Below are 19,575 nucleotides of genomic sequence, written 5' to 3'. Positions count from 1 at the left end.
CAGGTCCTTGATTTAAAATCAACAAAATGTCTGGGATTTGCCTCAGAATAATCCAGAGGCAAGGAAGTAAAACTGCCCATGGGAGCCATTCTGCCATTCTCTCTACTTTGGATATGTTTGGAGTTTTCCATAAGAACGAGTTTAAAATAGTGCCAAGAATCTGCTGTCCACATCAAGGCCTAGCATCTTCCTGGGCCATTCTGCCATTTTTACTGCATGGGGGAAAAAGCCCAAACCCTGCACATTTGATTTATGGCTTTGAGAAAGTCAAGGCCGGAGGGAACAGAGAAGCCGCATCTGCGGGGCCGCACCTCGCCCTTCTCGCGGCAGAGGCAAGAGCCGTTTCCCAATCACTTCCTCTCCGGCCCCAGCACGGCACTGAGCTACCCTGGGGCCTGTCCAGGGTCTACACGGGGAAATAAGACCGATTCATAAGAACCCGGGAGCAGCCAGCAGTTCCTGAACAACTGCCACCAGCCCCTCCGCGGGGGAGCCGTCCTGACACTGTCAGGGGACCCGGAGGGCCCTTCTCACGCCGGGTGGCCTCCCGGGCCAGCAAACATGTTTATGAGATGCCAGGTCACTAGCCAGAGCTGCAAGGGTGCCGCACCCACTGCGACGTGGACTCTGTGCTCTCCACACGTGGCTGCTGGGAGAACCCAGTGCTGCTGTTTGGCCTGGGGTGGGGGTGGGGGGTCCCACACATTCCTGTCTGCCCCCCGCCCCTTCCTGCCTCTGCCTCATCCTCCATTCTTGAAAGCCCAAGCCCGCGCCACAAGAAGGTCAGGGAGGGGGAAAGATATACTTTAACCTGAAGACCAAATCTACATTGTACAAAACTTGAATATGTTATTTTCATTTTCTCGCCTCAGTTTCCTTGTCCGTAAAGTGGGAATAATACTTCACAAGGCTCTTGGGAGGTTCAAATAGGATAAGTGTGTGTGTAAGATTCAAAGGCCACCCGAATGTCAGATATTACCATTTTTATTCTGTGGCCCATTCCAGTCTGGATCAGACCTGTGCCAACTCCAGACCCACCAAACCCAGCCAAGCCCTTCCCCTTCCTTGCAGGTGCCCAGCTGCACGTTTCCCAGTCTCTGGGCAAAACACTCCACTGTCCATCCTCCGTGGGAGGTTTCAATCCTCAGCTGTAAGCAGAGGCTAGGAGCACACACACCAGCCCACGGGGCGTGTCGCCCTTCACCAAGGCTGCGATCTGGGTCCTCCAGTCACTGCCGCCGTGCACCACGAGCAGCCTTGGCCCTGCCTGCAGTCAAAAAGAGGGGCCATCCACTCCTGTCGAGGAACAGCGCCGTGGAACCCCTCAACTCTGAAAGAGCGAGAAGCTACCGTCTACCAGGTGTTTACATTACACGTTTAAGCACTTTAAGTGGATCAACTCACGTAATGAGCTCTGTCACTCACCTCGTGCAAATGGGGAAACCAAGGCACAGAACGTCTAAAGAACATTCCCAGAGAGTGTGAGGCCCAGGGCAGGGTCACAGGCTACAGTATCTGCCCCCCAACCGCTAGACCAAACATCCTCCCTCAGCAAATGACCACAGGGGTCCCGCGGTCTTCACAGAGGTGGAAACCGAGGCCGAGAAAGGGGACGTGACGTGATGCCTGACGCCAGGGCTCCCAGGGATGCCTCCTCTCTCTGGAATAATCAGGATAATAATCAGGATAAATAATAACACTGACAATGACCATAACTGATACTTACTGAGCTCTTTCTATAACACGGTAAGGCACCGTGTTTCACTCGGACGACTGCATCCAGTCCTCACACCACCGAGCCTCCCAGCCAGAGACAGAAAAGCAAACACCGTTTGCTTCCATCTTCCATCTTCAGGCATCGGGAAGAAAGTGCACACAGTGGCAGACAGACATGGACCCTGCCTGGACCACAGCCGTTTCAGGAAACCCAGACGAGGAGGCTGCCTCCCAGCTGGGACTCTTTCAAATTTTCCAGTTTTTTTAATGGTCCTTCTCTCCTCCCATGGGATGGAATTCAACAGCCCACATGCATGTGTGTCCCCTCATGACGTCAAAGGCCATGCCCTTGGGCTTCCTCACCACGCACAGGCCAGCTATGTTCGCACGGGTCCCTCAGCAAGGCAGGGGAAGTTGGCTATTGTCCCTGAGACCCCGTGCCACACTGAGACTGGCCTGGGAGTAAGCGTGCTACCCTCAGAATGCGTCAAGTACTTGGGACCAAGGGCATCCTCCAGCATCCTGCTGGAGTGTCTGGGGAAGTAGCTCTGGGGTCTGTCAAGACATTAGGAGAATGGAGAGAGATGTCATCAACCTGCCTATAGCTGGCACGTTTGGGGACACGCTGGGAATCCTCACAGCAGGGGATACTAGACTCCTGTTCTGTGGTTTGGGAAAGATGCAAAAGGTTCTACTTGCGATGTGACATATTTTGCTGAAGATTATTTAGTCCGAGAGGGAGCAGAGCCTGGCTGTGAGGAGTGCAGACCTCAGAGCCAGGCAGACGGAGTTCAAAGCTCAGCTCTCGGGATTACTGGCTGGTGACCCTGGGCAAGGCATGTAACCTTCCCCCAACTGAAAGATGGGCCCAGCAGAAGCTCTTTCTCATAAACTGCTTTGAGAACTAAGTACTTCGTACAGAGTTCACCAAATGGCAACCGCTGCTATCGTTATTATTATACCAACCTTTGAACAAAAAGGAAAAAACAATGTCGTCATAGTTTCCCCATCTATACAAAGAGGGAGGGGACTCTGGCCACGGTTCTACACCTGGGCCTTAAGTTCACATGAGACTGTCTTCGTGTTAGGAAACTGCAAACCAAGGAAATGAAATGGAAAGAATGGTCCTTTCCATCAAGGAGCAGAGAAGCTACAGCCATGTACGAACAAGGCATTAAAAGCTATTAAAGTCAGAGCAACTAGGACCAGGCCCAGCGCCCCATGCAGACTCCAGAAACCAGCAAGAAGGAAAGCGCTGAGGATACGCAATGATGGGCCGAGGGCTGCCGTTCCTTGTTGGGCATGTACCAGGGGTCCTCAGTCACCAGGCAAAGCTGCACAGGCCCCACTTCACAGATGAGAAAATCCAGGCTCAGACAGGGGAGGCAATATATCTGAAGCCACGCAGCTGGGAAGAGTCAGGGTTCTGTGCAACCCCGAGGTCCAGGCCCCGGGGCTCACGGCTTCACACGAGTAGTCTGGTTCCCCTACATCGAGCCCCGGGCCTGGCAGAGCAGGTGCTTGGTGACTGTTTGGTGAGTGAATAAAGGAACACAGGAAGTGTGACGTGGCTGCCCCTGGGGCTGCACACGTCTCTCCAGAGAACACAGTGCCCTCCGGGCCGGAGAGCGTGTACATCCACGGGTGCACTGCTCGCCGTGATGGCCGAGCACAAAGCACAGCCGGGGGCTCGGGGGCACACGCCCAACCCAAGTGCAGGCCCAGCAGGCAGACGAGCAGCAGTTACCACGCCACGTCCTCCACCACGACTGCCACCACTTTCCCCTCAGTAGCCACTCACGCAGCAGGAACAGCCAGATTCTCTAAGGCCACACCGACGACTTCTTCAAGAGCTGTAATGGCCTTTAAACTCGTTACGATTTGCTTTTTGAGAACAAATGATAAATCACACTCAACAGCCTTTGCACACCCTCCCCTCGCCCCCCAGGAACACACAGTTCCAGGGCACCCGGGCTATCTCCACAGGACTCTCTCCTGGCTGGGTCCAAACCCATCAGCCCTGTGCCGTCGCCTTGCCTCCGTGCTTACTGGGCGGATATTCCACACGTCACCATAATGCAGAGGAAATTTACAAAAGAGGAAGGAAGAAAATCCAATGGGTCCCTGGTGGTGGGAAGCACCTAGAGCTGACCTGGGCCAACTGTGCGTCTGACCGAGGACGGGGCAGCCAGCGCAGCGAGGGCTTCTAGCCGCCCGCTGGGAGGGCCTCGGGCCCCTCCATGAGCCAGCAGCACCACTCCCTGTCACAGATGGGGAAACAGAGGTTCGCAGGGTGTGGAAACTTGCATAAACTCACAGAGCTGAGCTGGGGTTTGGAATAACGGCTGTCTGCCTCCCCAAGTCCTTCTTCCCTGACGCCCTGAGCCGCCCTGGACCCACGGATTCTCCCAGCAAACCACGATGGCACATTCCAGAGCCCAGCCAGATAACACCCGCACACGCGCACACGTGTATACTGAGCGCCTGGAGCCCTGTCCATACTCTTCCAGAAGGACCTATTTGTCCAGTCATCACGCTGTTTGACTGTGCAGCCGGCAGTCCTGTCCGTGTTTCGGAACCAAAGCTGTGTAAATATTAGCACAACCAGCTCAGAGTCCGACTTCCTTGAGCGAAAGCCCAAGGATGGCGGCAGGGCTGGCAGGGACCCTCCGCAGGCCTCCATCAGATCGTGTGGGTTCTACTCTGGGCTCACCTTATAATGCTCTGGTCATGCCCCTGGATTCCCTGCCTCTATGTGCCCATGTGGAAAGGTAGGGTGGGAGAGGCTCGAAGAGCAGAGCACCCAGGACAGGTGCCAGGCATGCTGTTGGCCGGGGGGCGCGGCCGTGCCGGGACAGGTTGCCTTGGACCTGTTACACGTTGGGGGTGTCCCGAGGCCTCTGGAGCCTGCTGGGTCCTCTCTGTGTTTAGAGACGGGGAGATGGCCCTCCTGGAAGGACTCTGGGCTGGGGGCAAGCTGGCCAGCCCAAGGAGCACCCTGCTAAGCCACCACAGGCCAGGGCTGCGCTGATCCTCTCCCGCCCTCCCCCAGGCACTCCACAGCAAATGGGCCCCACCTGCTCGGAGGCCCGAGGGTGAGCTGCGGGCTGGGCCTGAGTAGGGCTTAATCTCCAGGGCACCTGGCCCGGCAGAGACCAAGGAGGAGCAGCTGCTCATCACCAGCTCTGACCGCAAAAGGGCCCAAGCAGGCTTCTCTGTATCTGGAAGATTTAGACTGGCTACACGGAGGGACTTCCAATGAGAAGAGATGCAGGACGTAGGAACATGCAGAAGAGGTGGCCACGGACATCCCAACGGGAAGGGTGGCACTGGACAAGTCCTAAGGGACGGAGAGACTCCTCAGGCTCTCTCTGCTGGCGATGGAGGAGGCCCAGCCAGCAGAGCATGCCGACTATCGTGTCCCCGCCAGCCTGTGGCCCCAGGAGTACAAAGACTCTGAGTTTTGCTCACTGCTGTGTTCCCAGTGCCTAGAGCAGGGACTGTATACAGCAGGCACTCACACCACAGAGCCCTGGTGCGGACAACAGAAGGCACAACCTCAGTTTGCTCCCCTGCAACATGGGGATGCGGTACCGCAAGGACAAGAATGCAAAGGAATACGGGGTGGACAGCTGCGCACGGCAGCGGCACCGGCACGTGTGGGATGCGAATATCATGACCTCCCCCCACCCCCCACCCCCACCCCACTCTCGGAATGATGCCATTGACTCCAGACAGCTGGTCCTGCAGCTGCAGCCTGCCTGGCCTCCGCCCCAGACGCAAGTAGCCATGGTCCCTGGGAACCACACCCCACAACCCCACGTGGAGCCTCAGTCCCAGGGCCCCGGCCCCTGAGATGAGGTTGGGGGGCGCGGAGAGGAACATACATGCGTTCTCAGCGCAGCTGCCAGACACACACTGCAGAATTTCTGAACTCAGAGATCAAACGGCTGAAGGTGGGCTCCCGCCGCAAGGGGCCTGACACAAGCCAAGACAGTTTGTCAACAAATCCCCTCCGCCCCACAGCCCTGCTCCTCCGGGGGGCCTGCAGACAGCTCAGGGGGCAGCTGTGCTGGCGGGAAGAGCGAGGAAATCGATATTCCCAGCACATACACACTCTCTCCCTCTCCCTCCATAAACACAGGCCCTTGGACGCTCAGCCAGCCACCCGCAGGCCCCGAAGAAGAAGAGGGATGATCTCTAGGGCACACACTCATGCCCGCCAGACTCCATCCCGGGCCGCACCAGACACACGTCAACAGACGCCCCCAACCCGACCAGCGGCCCCCTCGCAGCCCTGCTCAGACACAGCAGCAGCCACATAGAGCTCGACCTTCCTGCTCCAGGTGCACCGGTGCACTCCCAGGCGTCCCCGCCAGAGCACACCCGGGCACCTGCGCACAGCCCCGCACACTCTCCCCGGGGGCCTCCCGACAGAGCGGACACAGGCCCAGGGTCCAGCATCAACAGGCCTGACACCTCCGCCGGCCTGCCACCAGACACAGCACAGACGCCCGCTTACCACGCTCCCTCCCACAAACTCCCGGCCCCCTGCGGGCCGCCTGCGCCGGATACCAACTCCCAGTGGTCTCCCCACGAGACTCGCCCACACGGGCTCCCATCCGACAGTCGCTGACGAGCGCGAACGCACACTCTCCCCCGTTCTCGGGCCGCTCCTGGCCCGCACGCACACTAACGGGGAGCGCTGCCCCCGGAGCCCCCCAACCCCTCGCTCACACTCACTTGGACCCGCGTTGCACGACCGCACAAGCCCACCCCGCTCAGCCGGCCGCCCCGCCCCGGCCCTTACCCGCTGTCAAGCTCCAGCTCCAGCAGGGACTGCGTCCGCTCCGAGTTGCAGTGCAGGCACCACATGGCGGCCGCGGAGGGAGCTGGCGGGGCCGGGCGCCCGGGACCCAGGCCGGGCCAGCGGCGGCCGGACCCGGGCCGACACCCGACCGCCCGCGCCCTGCCCGCCCGCCACGCGACCACCTCGGGTCGCCCGGCCCAGCGCCCGCAGGTCCCCGCCGCTCCCGACCCCAAGTCCGAGCCCCAGGCCAGCCGAGTCCGCCCCGCCGCCGCCCGCCGCCCGCCTGGCGCAGCGCAAGGCCAGGCCAGAGGAATGTGGCCCCGGCGGGGGCGGGGCCGGGGCCCTGGGCGCGGGCGCGGGCGCGGGAGGAAGGCGCGAGGGGCGGGACCGCGGGCGGAGGGGCGAAGGGCGGGGCCGTGGGCGGGACCGTGCCGCGGGCGGGAGGGAGCGAGGGGCGGGGCCGCGAGCTGGAGCGGGATTCTCCCAAGGCGGCATCATACCCTGTCCCAGACATAGGCCTTCTCCTGGGAGGACTGCGCCCTCCCTCCAAGACGGAGCCTCCAGTAGCCATATGTCCCTCCCAAGCGTGTAAGCACAACAAATACAAAACCCCAAACCAGCCAACTGCAGCCTACTCCGCCAACGGCGCCAAGCTCTGCCACTCCTGACTTTGGCCTCAGTTTATAAAACGGGGCTTTTGCTTTCCCAGACAGGGCGGGTCTGGGCTCTGACACCCCTGCCCTGGAGATGGGGAGTGGGTCCCAGCCTGAGGCTGGGGATACCCTTTAGGGGACTTTTTGGGGAGGATCTGATGGAAGCAGCTTCTTTCTCCCTTAGCCCACCCAACCCTTTGCTCTCCCCTCACCCAGAGACAACTTCCAGATCCCCACGGCAAGCTTAAAGTAGTACTAATTAGCATTTTAGAGCTTTTTACTGACATTTGGTCCTCAAGACAACATTGTGATGCAGGTGGAGTTATTACTGACCCCACTTTCCAGAAGAGGAAACTGAGGCTCAGTTTACCGGGGTTAACTCTGAGAGGCTCCCAGGCTGCACAGCTCTCCCTCCTAGAAGCGATCACGCCTCGCTGTTCTCAGTTTGCACATTTTTTGTATCGTCTGTCCTCCGGCTCCTTGAAGGCAGGCACAGTGCCCAGCACCCACACTTGTGGAATGCCCAAATGTAGTTGGGAGACCTCAAGCAGAAAGACACGATCAAAACCCCACCTGTCCTGGGCCGCCCCACCCGCAGGTACATCTCCTGGAGGGCCAGGCAGCTGGCAGGTCTGCAGGGGTCAGGAAGCTGTGGGAAGCCACACATGCAGGGGCATCCGTTTGTGCCCTTCTGACTCTTTCATTTGGAGGGGGTGGTGCGACGGGCCCGTTGAGGAGCATTATTCCCAGATGGGGAACTGGGGCGGGTGGAGAACAGTGGAGGGAGAGGGCTGGGCTGGCCCTGCTTACGGCCGGGAAAGGGCAAGCCCTAGAGCCAGTTTAGTGCTCCAGGGTTCCCAGGCGGGAGGCTGAGCAGGAATCCACAGCCCATCTCCACATGCCTCCTCTTCACTTTTGATGTTTTCTTTGCTACATTAGAAATAAATGAAGACCTGCGAAGGAAGTCCCGTGCGCCACCTGAGCGGGGCAGGGGTCCCCAAGTGGGTCTCGGAGACGGCGGAGGCCTTCTGGTGTTGTTTGACCCCGTGACCGCCGGGGCCTTGACCTGCGAGGTTGGAAAAATTACAGGGTGCACAGGTGGCCTCGGCTCTACAAACAACCAGCTGGGTGTTTAAAGCCCTAAGTAAAGGCGAAATCAGACGCGTGGGAGCATTTTTTTTTTAAACAATAAAGGTCATCATTCGGAAAAAAATAAAATAAAAATAAATGAAGACACAGGATGAGAGAAAATATTTTCAAATTATGCATCAAATAAGGGTCTAGTATCCATACTAGATAAAGGACTCTTACAACTCAATAATAAAATGGCAAATAACCCAATTAAAAAATGGGCAAAGGACCTGAGCAGACATTTCTCCAGAAAAGATATATGAATGGCCAATAAGCACGTGAAAATTTGCTCAACATCACTAGTCATTAGGGAAACGCGAATCAAAGCCGCAGTGAGGTGTCACCTCACGGCTACTAGGATGGCTGGAATCAAGATGGACAAAAGCCCCTCCACATAGGGTTCTGGAAGGAGAAGACCTTCACATGCTGCATGCTGGCTGGGGGTGGGGAGATGGGAGGGGATATAGTTGATAGGGTTGAAACAGTCCAGTTGGGGAGCGGGGTGGAGAAGTCCCACCCCCACTTGAACTGCCCTCTAAAAATAGGCTGTAATAAATGGAGCCAAGAGCGTCGCCCCTCAGCTGCTGGAGCGCTCCAGACACGGGCTCTGACCGCCTCACGACCCGGATTCTCCAAGAATTCCAGGCACTTCTCCAGGCCCAGGGCCTCACCGCCCGCCAGGATAGTCTTGGCGACATAGTTCCGGCTGGGATTTAGAAAAAGGGCGTTGAGTCTCCCTGTAAGCATTTGGACTACCAGAGGATGGAGTCCCTGGAAACCAAATGCCTCTTCATTCTCTCCTTTTATCTTCCTGCAGAGTGTGACTTCTGCTTCTGGCTCTCAGTTAATTTCCTCACAGATTAATAATTTAAGGAATCGTGAGGCAAGTGAGAAAGCCAAGCCTGGAGAGGTAGAGAAAGCCAATTTTTCTGCTGAGCAGAAATGACTAGACTGGGTAGAAGTCTTACACGTGCCATTTGGGCAAATTGCTTAGGCTTCTGAGCCGTAGTTTCCTTAGCTGTAAAGCAAGGCTCATCAGCCGTCTCTCCGCTGGCTAATCCACCGTGCCCTTTCCTTCAATTTAGCAAACATGCACCAGCGCATATTCCAGGCTGCTGTTGGGAGGCACAGTGGGGAGACATTGCCGTGACAAGTGTCCCTGGGGATGATGTTATGACAGTCTGGAGGAAGTCGCCCGTAACTCTACCCCACAAGAGGCTCCAGAGGTGAAGGGACATTTAGGCTGGGCCTTGAGAGATGAATAGGAGCCCACCTAAAAGGCTGGAAGATGCAAGAAGTGCATGAAAATGTTTACTTTCACTGTATCGTCCTGGGTTTCAGTCCTAACCTACTTGCCTTGGCCCATTTCACACGCCCCCAACCTGACTCCATCCCCATCTCCTGGGCCTCTGACAGCCTCCCGTCTTCCACTGCCTCCTTGCTCTCCTCTGACCAGACATGTGGCACGCATGCCCCCAAAGGCCAACCTTTGCAGTCCGTCTCCCAGAGGCCTCCTCCTGTGAGGCCTGGTCTGGCTCCTCTTTCCAGCCCTTGCCGAACCTCAAGCAACACTCCCCACTGTGCTGGCTGGTAGCCAGGACTTGGGTTTCAGCTTTCAATGTGACTTTACCCAGAAAGCCACCCTGACTGGCCCCCCAATCCAAGTCAGAAACTCCCTTTAATGCTCCCCGGTTCCTTGCCAGGGGCAGAGGAACTGTGCTGTCCTTGCCAGGCAGAGCTGGCCTGCGTCCTTCTCTGCAGCATCCCCTGTGCCCACTATAGGGCTGGGACACCAAGGTGCCCAGGCAAATCAATCAAATGCAAACTAAGGCCTGGGGGCAAGTCCAGCTCCCTGCATGCTTTTTAAAATAAAGTTTTATTGGAACAAAGTCACACTCATTCCGTTACGTATTGTGTACGGATACTTTTGTGCCACAACAAAGTTGAAGAGAGACTAGGGCTCGCGAGCCTGAAATATTTCTTCTGTCTAGTTCTCCACAGAAAAGGTTTGTCAGCCTGACATAATGAAGCTCCCCTGAGGGAGTTTTGCATTAGCTCCACGTGAATTCTCTGGCTGTTCAGCCACCCCCCAGTTCCCTGCATCAGGGCTGTGGACGAGATCTGGGAAAGAGAGTCCACGTGCCATGGGGGAAGATGGTGATCGAAACGATAGGGCCAGGCCAGGCAACCTTCAGACAGATGGCCACAAGATGGGACCATCCACTGTTCGGAACACATACTTACAGAGAGAGCTACCTGCCCAGGTGCACAAAGACGCAGGTCCAAGGGTATTAGTTGTTTGTAACAGCAGAACGCGGAGAAGGACACAGACAACATCTGTCAATTGGTTATGTAAACTGTGGTACAGAGGAGCCCTACGTTAAAAGAACGGCAGCAGCGCTGTACACACTTGTAGCAAACGGTCTGAGACACAACATCTTGACAAAAAGTGCAGACAAGTGTGAAATGTACAGACAATAAAACATACAGAACACTAGTATGCTTACGTAGCACAATACGCTCACAGACTGTTTCTTAAAGGAGACCCAAGAAACGGGTACTGGTGGCTGCCGGCTGCCTCTGGAAAGGGAAACGGGGGTTCCAGAGATTCCTGGGGACACGGCTCTGCCCTCTAAGCTTGGGACACAGGGTGGGAAGGAGGAAGGAGCACTTTAGAACTACAGTGTTTGCAAAATTTTAAATAATTTTTTTAAAAGTCAGGGAAACGAAGAAATCCATGATAGACGTAACAATCCAAGGGACTACATGTCTTCTAGCATCTTCTAGGAGACTCTGAAGCCCACCAGAGCCAGTCCGCAGAGGCCCCAAAGGCCAGACTGTACTGAAGCCGCCTCTTGGGCCACTCTGTGAGAGGTCGTGTCCTATGACAGCCATAAAAACAGGTTATGGTCAAGCCCATCCGAGCTTCTCTCCTAGTGTCTGTTGATCACTAGTAAGTTACTCTTTGCATCACTGAAAGGATCCTCCCCATGTCACAGCCACAGCTCTGTGACCCTCCCTCCAGCCCAATCCTTCACTCCACAGACAGGGAAACTGAGGCCCAGAGAGACGAAGGGATGAGCGCAGGCGTGTGGCCAGGTCCTAGAAACAGTGACCCTGACCCAAGCGTCCTACCTGCCAGGCCACAAGCCCCCGCTGCTGGGATGGCATGGCAGGGATGGGGACTGTCCAGCATACAGCCTGCGTGTGGGTGAGTTGTGGGTTCCGTATGGAATGGAACTTATTTATCTGAGTGTCGGATGCCATGAAAAACCACAGACACTGCACAGAACAGAGGACTCTGTAGCGTGATCTCTCTGGGAGCCCAGTCAGCCCCCCAGAGGAGAAATTTCCCAGGTAAATAAAGCTGCTCTTATTAAGTGCCAAGTTATTTTTAAACTTTCAACCAGTTTTCATAGAAACCTCTGCAAACCACGGACTTCCCTAATCTTACTAAACAAAGTAAACAAAATGACCCTGGGATAACTTATCTTGGGAGCCTGCGGTCACCCGGAGGTAGTGTAGGGTTGTTTACCGTGAACCAGACTATTTACCTGCTCAGGTACTACCTTGGTGACAACTAGCCCCTGACTCTTTCCAGCCCCATTCCCAGCTACCATCCCTCCCATACAGTGACTCCCAGAATGCACCAAGCACTTTCCTGCCCCAGTGCCTTTGCTTATGCTGCTCCCACTTCCTGGGTTGCCCTCTTCATCTGCTTGGCAACCTCCGACTCAACCTTCAAGGCCCAGCCCAAATGCCACCTTCTCTTTGAAGCCTCCCCTAGTGCCCCCACCCCCCTAGGCTAAGCGAGAACCCCTCACCCAGGCTGTGGGCACCTTGAGGGCAGGGACAATGGCACTCCATCACTCTCCCAGTGGTGGGGCTCAGGTGCGACTACTGCTTCACATAACCGGCCTGGTTCCAGACACCTGTCCTGGCACCAGGGGAAATGGGTCCCAACCACAAAAAACTCACTGGTACTTGGGTTGGCCAAGACCTGACCCACGCTGGTGAGATGAAAGCGGCCTTAACGTTAGCGTACCCTAGAAGTTGAGAGCCGGAAGGAGTCACCCAGTGACCCAGTGCAGCCTGCTCTTACGCAGATGAGGAACCTGAGTCCTACAGTCCCCAGGCCAGCCTGGGGCACAGCCAAGAACAGGGCATCCTTTCCTCAGCTCCTTCTCACTGCTCTGGCAAAGGAAGCCACAGAGGTAGGGAACCATTGTGGTCGGCGGTGTACGGAGCTCTTTTCTTGTGGTCTTTAAATGAACACTAAGAATTCGATGCAGTTGTTATTAATGCCAACAGTTGACAAACGGGTGAACAGTCCTGCAAGGGCCTGGGAAAGCTCCTCCAGGAGGGTTACAATAATGGGACCACATGGTTGGGACACAGGGTCAGATGCAAGAAGAAAGAAAACCCCACATGGGATGGGGTGGCTCTGTGGAGCTCTGACAAACCTAGCACGACGATCCTCAGTGACTGACAAAGCCAACAGAACAGCCAAGAATGATCACCTCCTCTAAGAAGACCTCCTAGCTTGGATCCCCAGAGCACTTGTCACCCCTGCAGCACAGCAGATGCTGGTTTGTTATAAAAGTGAAGGAAGATGGGGGTGGCGGCCACAGGTGAGACCGTGCTCACCGCATCCCTCCCCAGTCTGGGCACTCGTGGGGAACACCCCCTCTGCCCTCATCCCTCTGCTGGGCCCAGCCAGATGAGCGGAACTGCTTGTCCTGAAGCCCCGGGGAAAGGGCCTGCAGAGAACAGACCTGCGTCTTCTAAGTGCGGCCACTTCAGTTATGAGCCCATTCAAGTGGATGGGAAATGGCCATTGGCCGGATTTCTTGCAGGATTCAAGGGGCCTGACAACATCAGGAAGAAATTCAGAAGCAAAAAGCTGAACTGCTTTCACCAGTGATGGTCTCCTCCCTGAGCCCCCTCAGCCCCGAAATTACCCTGTTCATCACACTCCCCGTCAGGGAGCCCTGCCAGCCCCAGGACACAATCAGAAGTGCCCCTCACACTCAACCCTCTTTTCCTGGCTGGTGGCACAAAGGAAGCCACCGCCAGATCTCAGGGAGGGAGGGGTATGCTTATGCCGAGTCCCTCCCTCGGGGACAGCTCCAAGAAACTGGCTCCAGACTGTTCTAGGACCGCCCCGTGCCCACTCTCTGTGCCTGAGAACTGCCTAAGCCGCCCCCAGGTAAAGCACACCCCCGTTCTCTCCATCGTGTCTAATTCCCTTTAAAGCCCATCTCACCGCCTGTTTATCTGGCTCAATTACTTGTTCCCTTGTTTACTGTCTATCCTCTACCAGAATGAAGCGTCACCACGGTGTCCCCAGCACCCGGAAGGCGCCTGGTCTACAGCACGTGCTCAATAAACAATGAACAAACAAATCATGTAGAACCAGATTCATTCTGCTTCAGGGCCAGCCACGGGGCCAGCCCCCTCCATGCTACCCACTCACATCCTGGTCCTATTCAGTCTGAGCCAACGCCCCTCTTCTCATGAAACTGGTGTTCAGAGACACTGCTTCTCATAACCAGGGTGCCCAGTACTTAAGGAACCTGTCAGCTAAAGATTCTCTAAAGAGAGGTAGCCCTGGGGCAAAGCGAATGACCATTCTTGAGGCATTTGGGTTTCTTTCCCAGGAGCTGCGTTTCACCTGCAGGGCCCACCTGCACTAAAAGGGGCAGAGAGGGGGCTGCTAGGCCTTGCCCTGCCATGGACCACCCCACTGGCGGCACTGATTCTTAACTGTCATGCCCACACCGCTACCAAGGGCCAGCCCAGCCGAGCCTCAGTGGCCCTCTGCTTTAATGAATAGAACGTTCATTTATAACAAGTGCTTGGGACGCCTGTTTTGCAAACGGATGCCACTAAGTGCTCCGAAAACAACAGCTTCTCTTAAGTGGGTTAAACATTCCCCTCTGCAATCGTCTTTATGTTATTGATTTAAACAACCCCTTCTCTGGTCCCGGTGGGAGGAAGACTTCGACCAGCCTGACCCGGCTCCACAGATTTGGAATCAATGGGTGCGGGAGATGTGCAACATCTGATTCACTATTTGAATAAATAGATAACCGGCACATGTGCGTTCCTGAACGTGACCAGCAGCTGCCCCCCAGGCACAGCCTGGGTGTCTCAGAGCATCCGAGACACATCAGATGTGGGCCCTGCCCTCGGGAAGTTCGGTGGGGAGGGGGCGGGAGGCAACTCACATCGGTCGGTGCCAGCCCTGCTTCCAAACACGTTCACGCAATTCTCTACAAGGTGGGGTCACATCTCAGTTTCTCACAGAGGCCCTGAAGCCCAGAGAGGGTAAGTAATTTGTCCAGAGACACACAGCCCATAAATGATGGAGCCGGGAGGAGAACCCAGGAGAACGCTGTGTCCTTGCCCCTCCACCAGCAGTTCTCAGGGTGTGGTCCCAGAACAGCAGTAACCGCAGTCCCAGCTGGGAATTCTGAGAAATGTACATTCTCACCCTCCAGGTGATTCTGACATCTGCAGAAGTTTGAGGATCTCGTACTGTGCCAGGGCACTACAGTGGGTGATCAATGCAACCATGGGATCAACCTGGCACAGAAGCAGGAATGACCGTGAGCTGATGGGGTGGCCATCAGGGAGGGCTTCCTGGAGGAGGTGAAGCCTGCATCGGGATTTGTGGCATGAATGGGAGTTCACTGAAGGGCACCCCACGTACAGGGAACAGCATATATGGGAGCGTGAAGTGTGCGGATGGGTGTGCTGTGAGGAATGAGGCCAGAGGATGGGGCTGGGGTTTCATCCTATGGGTGTGTGTCGCTGGGGAGGAAGCCGGCAGAACTGGCCTGGGTTTATCCCCAGGTGAGTTTTCCCAACAACCACATAAACACCTGTATACCAATTACTTAATACTATTCTTCGTATCGGGCACACGTTATATCTGCTCCATCTGTGAAAAGCCAGTCTCGCTGAGCATAAATTGAATTTTCCCATAAAAAGAAATCACCCAAACCAATACACTGTTATAAAATCCTGCTCAGATCTTGTTATCAGAAGAAGGCCTATGCTTGAGGCTTGCTCTGTCTTTCTTTAAAACAGAGATTAGCAAGTATCGAGAATCCACGTTACAGAGGGCAGCCAGAAAACAGAAGAAGGAGGCTCTTTATGTTCTGGTAGGGAATGAGATACAAGATATATTATAAGTGAAAAGGCTAAATTTAGAATGCTGTATGTGCCTAACAAAAAAGGGAAGAAGAATACACACACACACACACACACACACACACACACACACACACCACGCTGATAGACACGCAAAGTATCTCTGGATGGTGTTTACCTCTGGGGGGCTGGGGCTGGGAGAGGGCTCACTGTTTGTCTTGTAGCCTTTTATATCTTTCACTGTTTAACCATGTGACACATTACTTCCTATAAAATAAGGAAATAGAATTAAGCTTTTTTTGGAGTGATAAAGAGGCATTAAAGAGATATTAGCCCCGACCAACACTCTGGGCTCAGTGTAATTGGAGGGGCTAAAAGAACTCCAGGAGGGGAAGAGCTTTCTCCCGGGTCCGTATGATGGGCTCCGTGTCACCCAAGGCAGCATCTACGGCTCACCTGGAATCATTTCACGCCCACCTGTGGCCTGGGTCTTACAGTTCCAGAAACCCAGGAATCTGAGAGTACGCTCTCTGCAGCAAGAAATAACGCCCTGAAGCTCATGAGGAATTCACAGCACCCTGAGGCTGCGGAGGGCTGTCTGGTGCCACGGGGACTGAAGGCGGGGTTCCAGGGCCCTGGTCCCCTCCCTCCTCTTGGGAACAAAACCTGGCTGCTGCCTCACTGTGCACCTCCTGCATTGTGAGTGAGGAGAAAAGGTCCCCGGGGGCACCTCCTGCACGCAGGCGGGTGCCTGCAGCTGGACGGCCGCTATCTCTAGGAATCACTCATCAAGTCCCGTTATTTAGTCCATAAGGAAATTGAGACACAGAGAGGTTAGTGGCTGGAGGCCACTCAGCTGGCCGTGGCAGAGCTGGGATTCCGACCTGGGGGACCATGTGTGAAAAGTCTAGGGCTGGGGGGCTTCCCTTGTGGCGCAGTGGTTGAGAATCTGCCTGCCAATGCAGGGGATACGGGTTTGAGCCCTGGTCCGAGAAGATCCCACATGCCGCGGAGCAACTAAGCCCGTGCGCCACAACTACTGAGCCTGTGCTCTAGAGCCTGTGAGCCACAACTACTGAGCCCACGCGCCACAACTACTGAGCCCGCGTGCCACAACTACTGAAGCCCGCGTGCCTAGAGCCCGTGCTCCACAACAAGAGAAGCCACAATGAGAAGCCCATGCACCGCAACAAAGAGTAGCCCCAGCTCGCCACAACTAGAGAAAGCCCACGTGCAGCAGCGAAGACCCAACACAGCCAAAAGTAAATAAATTAAATTAATTAATTAAAAAAAAAGTCTAGGGCTGGGAATAGAATCTGACCCCATGAAATAGTAACGCTCGAGGCCCACGCTGGGCCCCTCCAAGTTCCTGGAGCACATCCGCCAATGAGCATCCCTTACACAGCACAATCCACAGACAATTCTGGTCTCTCTGGTAATTTCCATAAATGACTGTAATTTATGTGTTAATAGCACAGATATCAAGGTTTGGAACCCCCTGGAGTGTTAGAAACGTAATTTGTAATTACAAGCACACAACAATTTGTTCAATGTCAGCGATGTGTCCAGTAATTATCACGCTGGTGAAGAGGAACCCATATCGAGTACAGCGGGGTGCACGGGGGCCAGGGACAGAGAGCCAGCGCTGGGGGTGCTGGGCTTGGGCCTGCGCGGTTTCCCTCAGGGCCACGTCCTATTCCAGGATCCCTCCTTTCCCTCCCGCAGTGCCCCGTCCTGGGGGCATTTGCACCCGGTGGGCCTCTCACGGGGCTCGGCCCTGCCTGCAGGCACCCAAGCACGGACAAGTAGGCACCCCTTCCAGGGGGCATCCCTAGAGGAAACTGCCCCCTGCCCTCAGGAGGGGCCCTGTGTACGGGCCTGCTTCCTGTCCTTCCTGGGCAGTCTGGGGACAACGCTACCTTCCAGTAAATTCCCTCTTGCTTTGGTCAGCCAGCTTGCTGTAGGCTGCTTGCAATCGCGGCTCCAGCTTCTGCCCTTGGTCTCCCTTAGTGACCACCCATGGTTCCGAGGCAGGGATGGCTGGTTGCACTCCCAGTGGCAGTGGGTGCCCTTCCCTGAGCACCAATTCGGTGCTGGGTGCTCCAAGGGACTCCCATCGGGTAAGCAATCCTTCCACCTACAGAGAGGGTACCGTCCACATCTTACAGAAGGAATAGGACTCAAAAGGACCAAACCACTTGCCCAAGATGCCAGATCACACACCAGCCTCGGGGAGCCGGGATGTGATACCAGCGATGGGCCAGGTGTGAGCGTTCCCACTCTGGAGCTCAGCCTCTGGTGGGTAGGGCACGTCTTCACTCAACACACGTCGGCTCCCTGTGCTTCCAGCCCCCATGCCAGTTGCGGGGGCCCCGGTGGAGCAGGGGAGGCACTGCCAGGCCCTGCAGGCCTCCTGGGTGCCCAGCCCTGGCTGGGCCAGCATTCCTTGGGCACTCAGTGTGTGCTGGCGCACGCCCACCTGGGAGGGGGCACCTCATTATCTGCATTTCACTGGCTGAGGCTGCAGAGCGGAGATCTGGACCGCAGTACTCCCCTGCAGAGGGTGGTTTCACCCAGCTGTCCCCCTGTCAGGCTTGGTGGCAAATTTAGATCGGCTTAAAACGTCAGCTCAGGTCACAACTGATGGATGGTCCTCGGAGGGGATGAAAGACGGGGTGCTGGCAACTGCGGGCTGGAGCCACCGAACCAGCAGTCTGGGTGCCACTTGGGGTGCGGGAGAGGGCAGGGGGAAGCGTGGCCCCGCCCCGGCCTGACAAGAGCTAGACCCAACCCCACCTGACGTGCGCTGGTCCCTGCTGGGCCAGCCCACCGGTCACCTCTGAGGGGCTGGCGCCACCTGTCGCCCTGCTGGAGAACTGCAATCTGGCCTTCCCAGCCCCAAGCCTCCTGGACAGGGAGGTGCCCAGCCACGGGGCAGGTGCCCAGAGGGGCAGCTGAGGCAGCCTCTGGACCCCACGGTAAGCTTCCTCATTCAGATCTCCTCCTTCCGGCACAACCTAAGACACCCTCCACCCTGCCGCCCCCATCCCCATCATACAGCAGGAGGGCAGCTGGACTGCAGGAAGCAGAGCCAGGACTCAAACCCAATTTCACTGACATTTCTATCTAACAAGTCACTGACCTGCTTCGAACCCTGGCTCCTCGCTGCTTAAGAAATAAGCAGCAAACTCCTCACCACGCCCACAGCTCCCATGGATTCAGCCTCTGCCTGCCTCTGCCCTCCGTCTCGGCTGCAGCCTCATACCCGGCAAGTTGGCTCCTGCCCCTGGGCCTTTGCACGTGCTGTTCCCACTGCCGGGTGCATACGTCTCTCTCTTTTCACCTACTTATCCCTGACTCCACTTTCAAGGAAGCCTTGCCTGACCTCCTTACAGGCCCCACTGAGCAAGTCCTCCCAGCCCCTGGTCCATGCTGTTCGTGGGGGCATTTCCCTCTCCTTCACTGGACACCTCCGTGAGGATAAAAGTCACGTCTGTGGGACTCACCATTTATTGCCAGCCTGGCACACACTAGGTGCTGGAGAAATATATGTGCATGAGATGAGTTCATATGAGTTCCTGTCCCCAAATCAACACGCCTTCACAAATAAAGTGGCCCTGCTCAAGGGGCTGGGCACAGAGGTAAGGGTCCTTCATACTTGAGCTTTGTGGGGAGTATTAACAGATGCTAAAGTGGAGGGTCTCTGCTGAGGAGTCCTGACCAGGAGCAGCTAGAGCTGCAATGTGGATGCATGCACATGGTCTCTGAGCCATGGCCCCGTTCCCTCTGAGGATCCACTGGGCTGGGTTTACCCAAGCTGCTCCCACAGACAAAGGAGAGTGTTTGGAGCTGCCTTTCCCCTGGGTTTACCAGCAGCGTCCTGGAGGGAGATTCTAGAAAACCGAGCAGAGGGAGACCGCGTAAGTGGAGAGCAGAAACCTCACCAGGCACCTCTCCTTCACTAGTGAGCATGCAGGGCCTGCGTGTGAATTTGGGAAAAGCGCCCTCTTCTGGTGGACACAGCCTCTCAGGCCTGTGGCTTGCTAACAGTGCATTCTTCCTTTGCCAACTGCTCTTGTGCAGTGCACAACCTGAACATCTGCACAC

At 56.0% G+C, this 19,575-nt stretch overlaps 1 protein-coding gene across 10 annotated transcripts in view; it reads right to left on the bottom strand.

Annotated features, from left to right (window-relative positions):
• The window catches only part of IQSEC1 (IQ motif and Sec7 domain ArfGEF 1), a 330,441-nt gene that overhangs the window by 60,318 nt on the left and 250,548 nt on the right, over positions 1-19,575 (bottom strand). The window contains exon 1 of one of the 10 annotated variants that reach the window (XM_022562621.3): positions 6,527-6,735. The exons of the other annotated variants lie outside the window; for them this stretch is intronic. Coding sequence (XP_022418329.1) covers positions 6,527-6,591 — 65 coding nt within the window. The 5' untranslated portion in view covers positions 6,592-6,735. Of the gene's footprint in view, positions 1-6,526; positions 6,736-19,575 lie in introns of those variants that run through there. 10 annotated transcript variants of the gene reach the window in all.

This window comes from Delphinapterus leucas, chromosome 10 (genome assembly GCF_059928025.1).
Source record: "Delphinapterus leucas isolate spDelLeu-1000000601 "Yukka" chromosome 10, BTC_Dleu_Yukka2, whole genome shotgun sequence".
Taxonomy (NCBI): Eukaryota; Metazoa; Chordata; class Mammalia; order Artiodactyla; family Monodontidae; genus Delphinapterus; species Delphinapterus leucas.
Note: the sequence above shows the minus strand (reverse complement) of the source record. Positions and strands in the feature narration are given on the sequence as shown.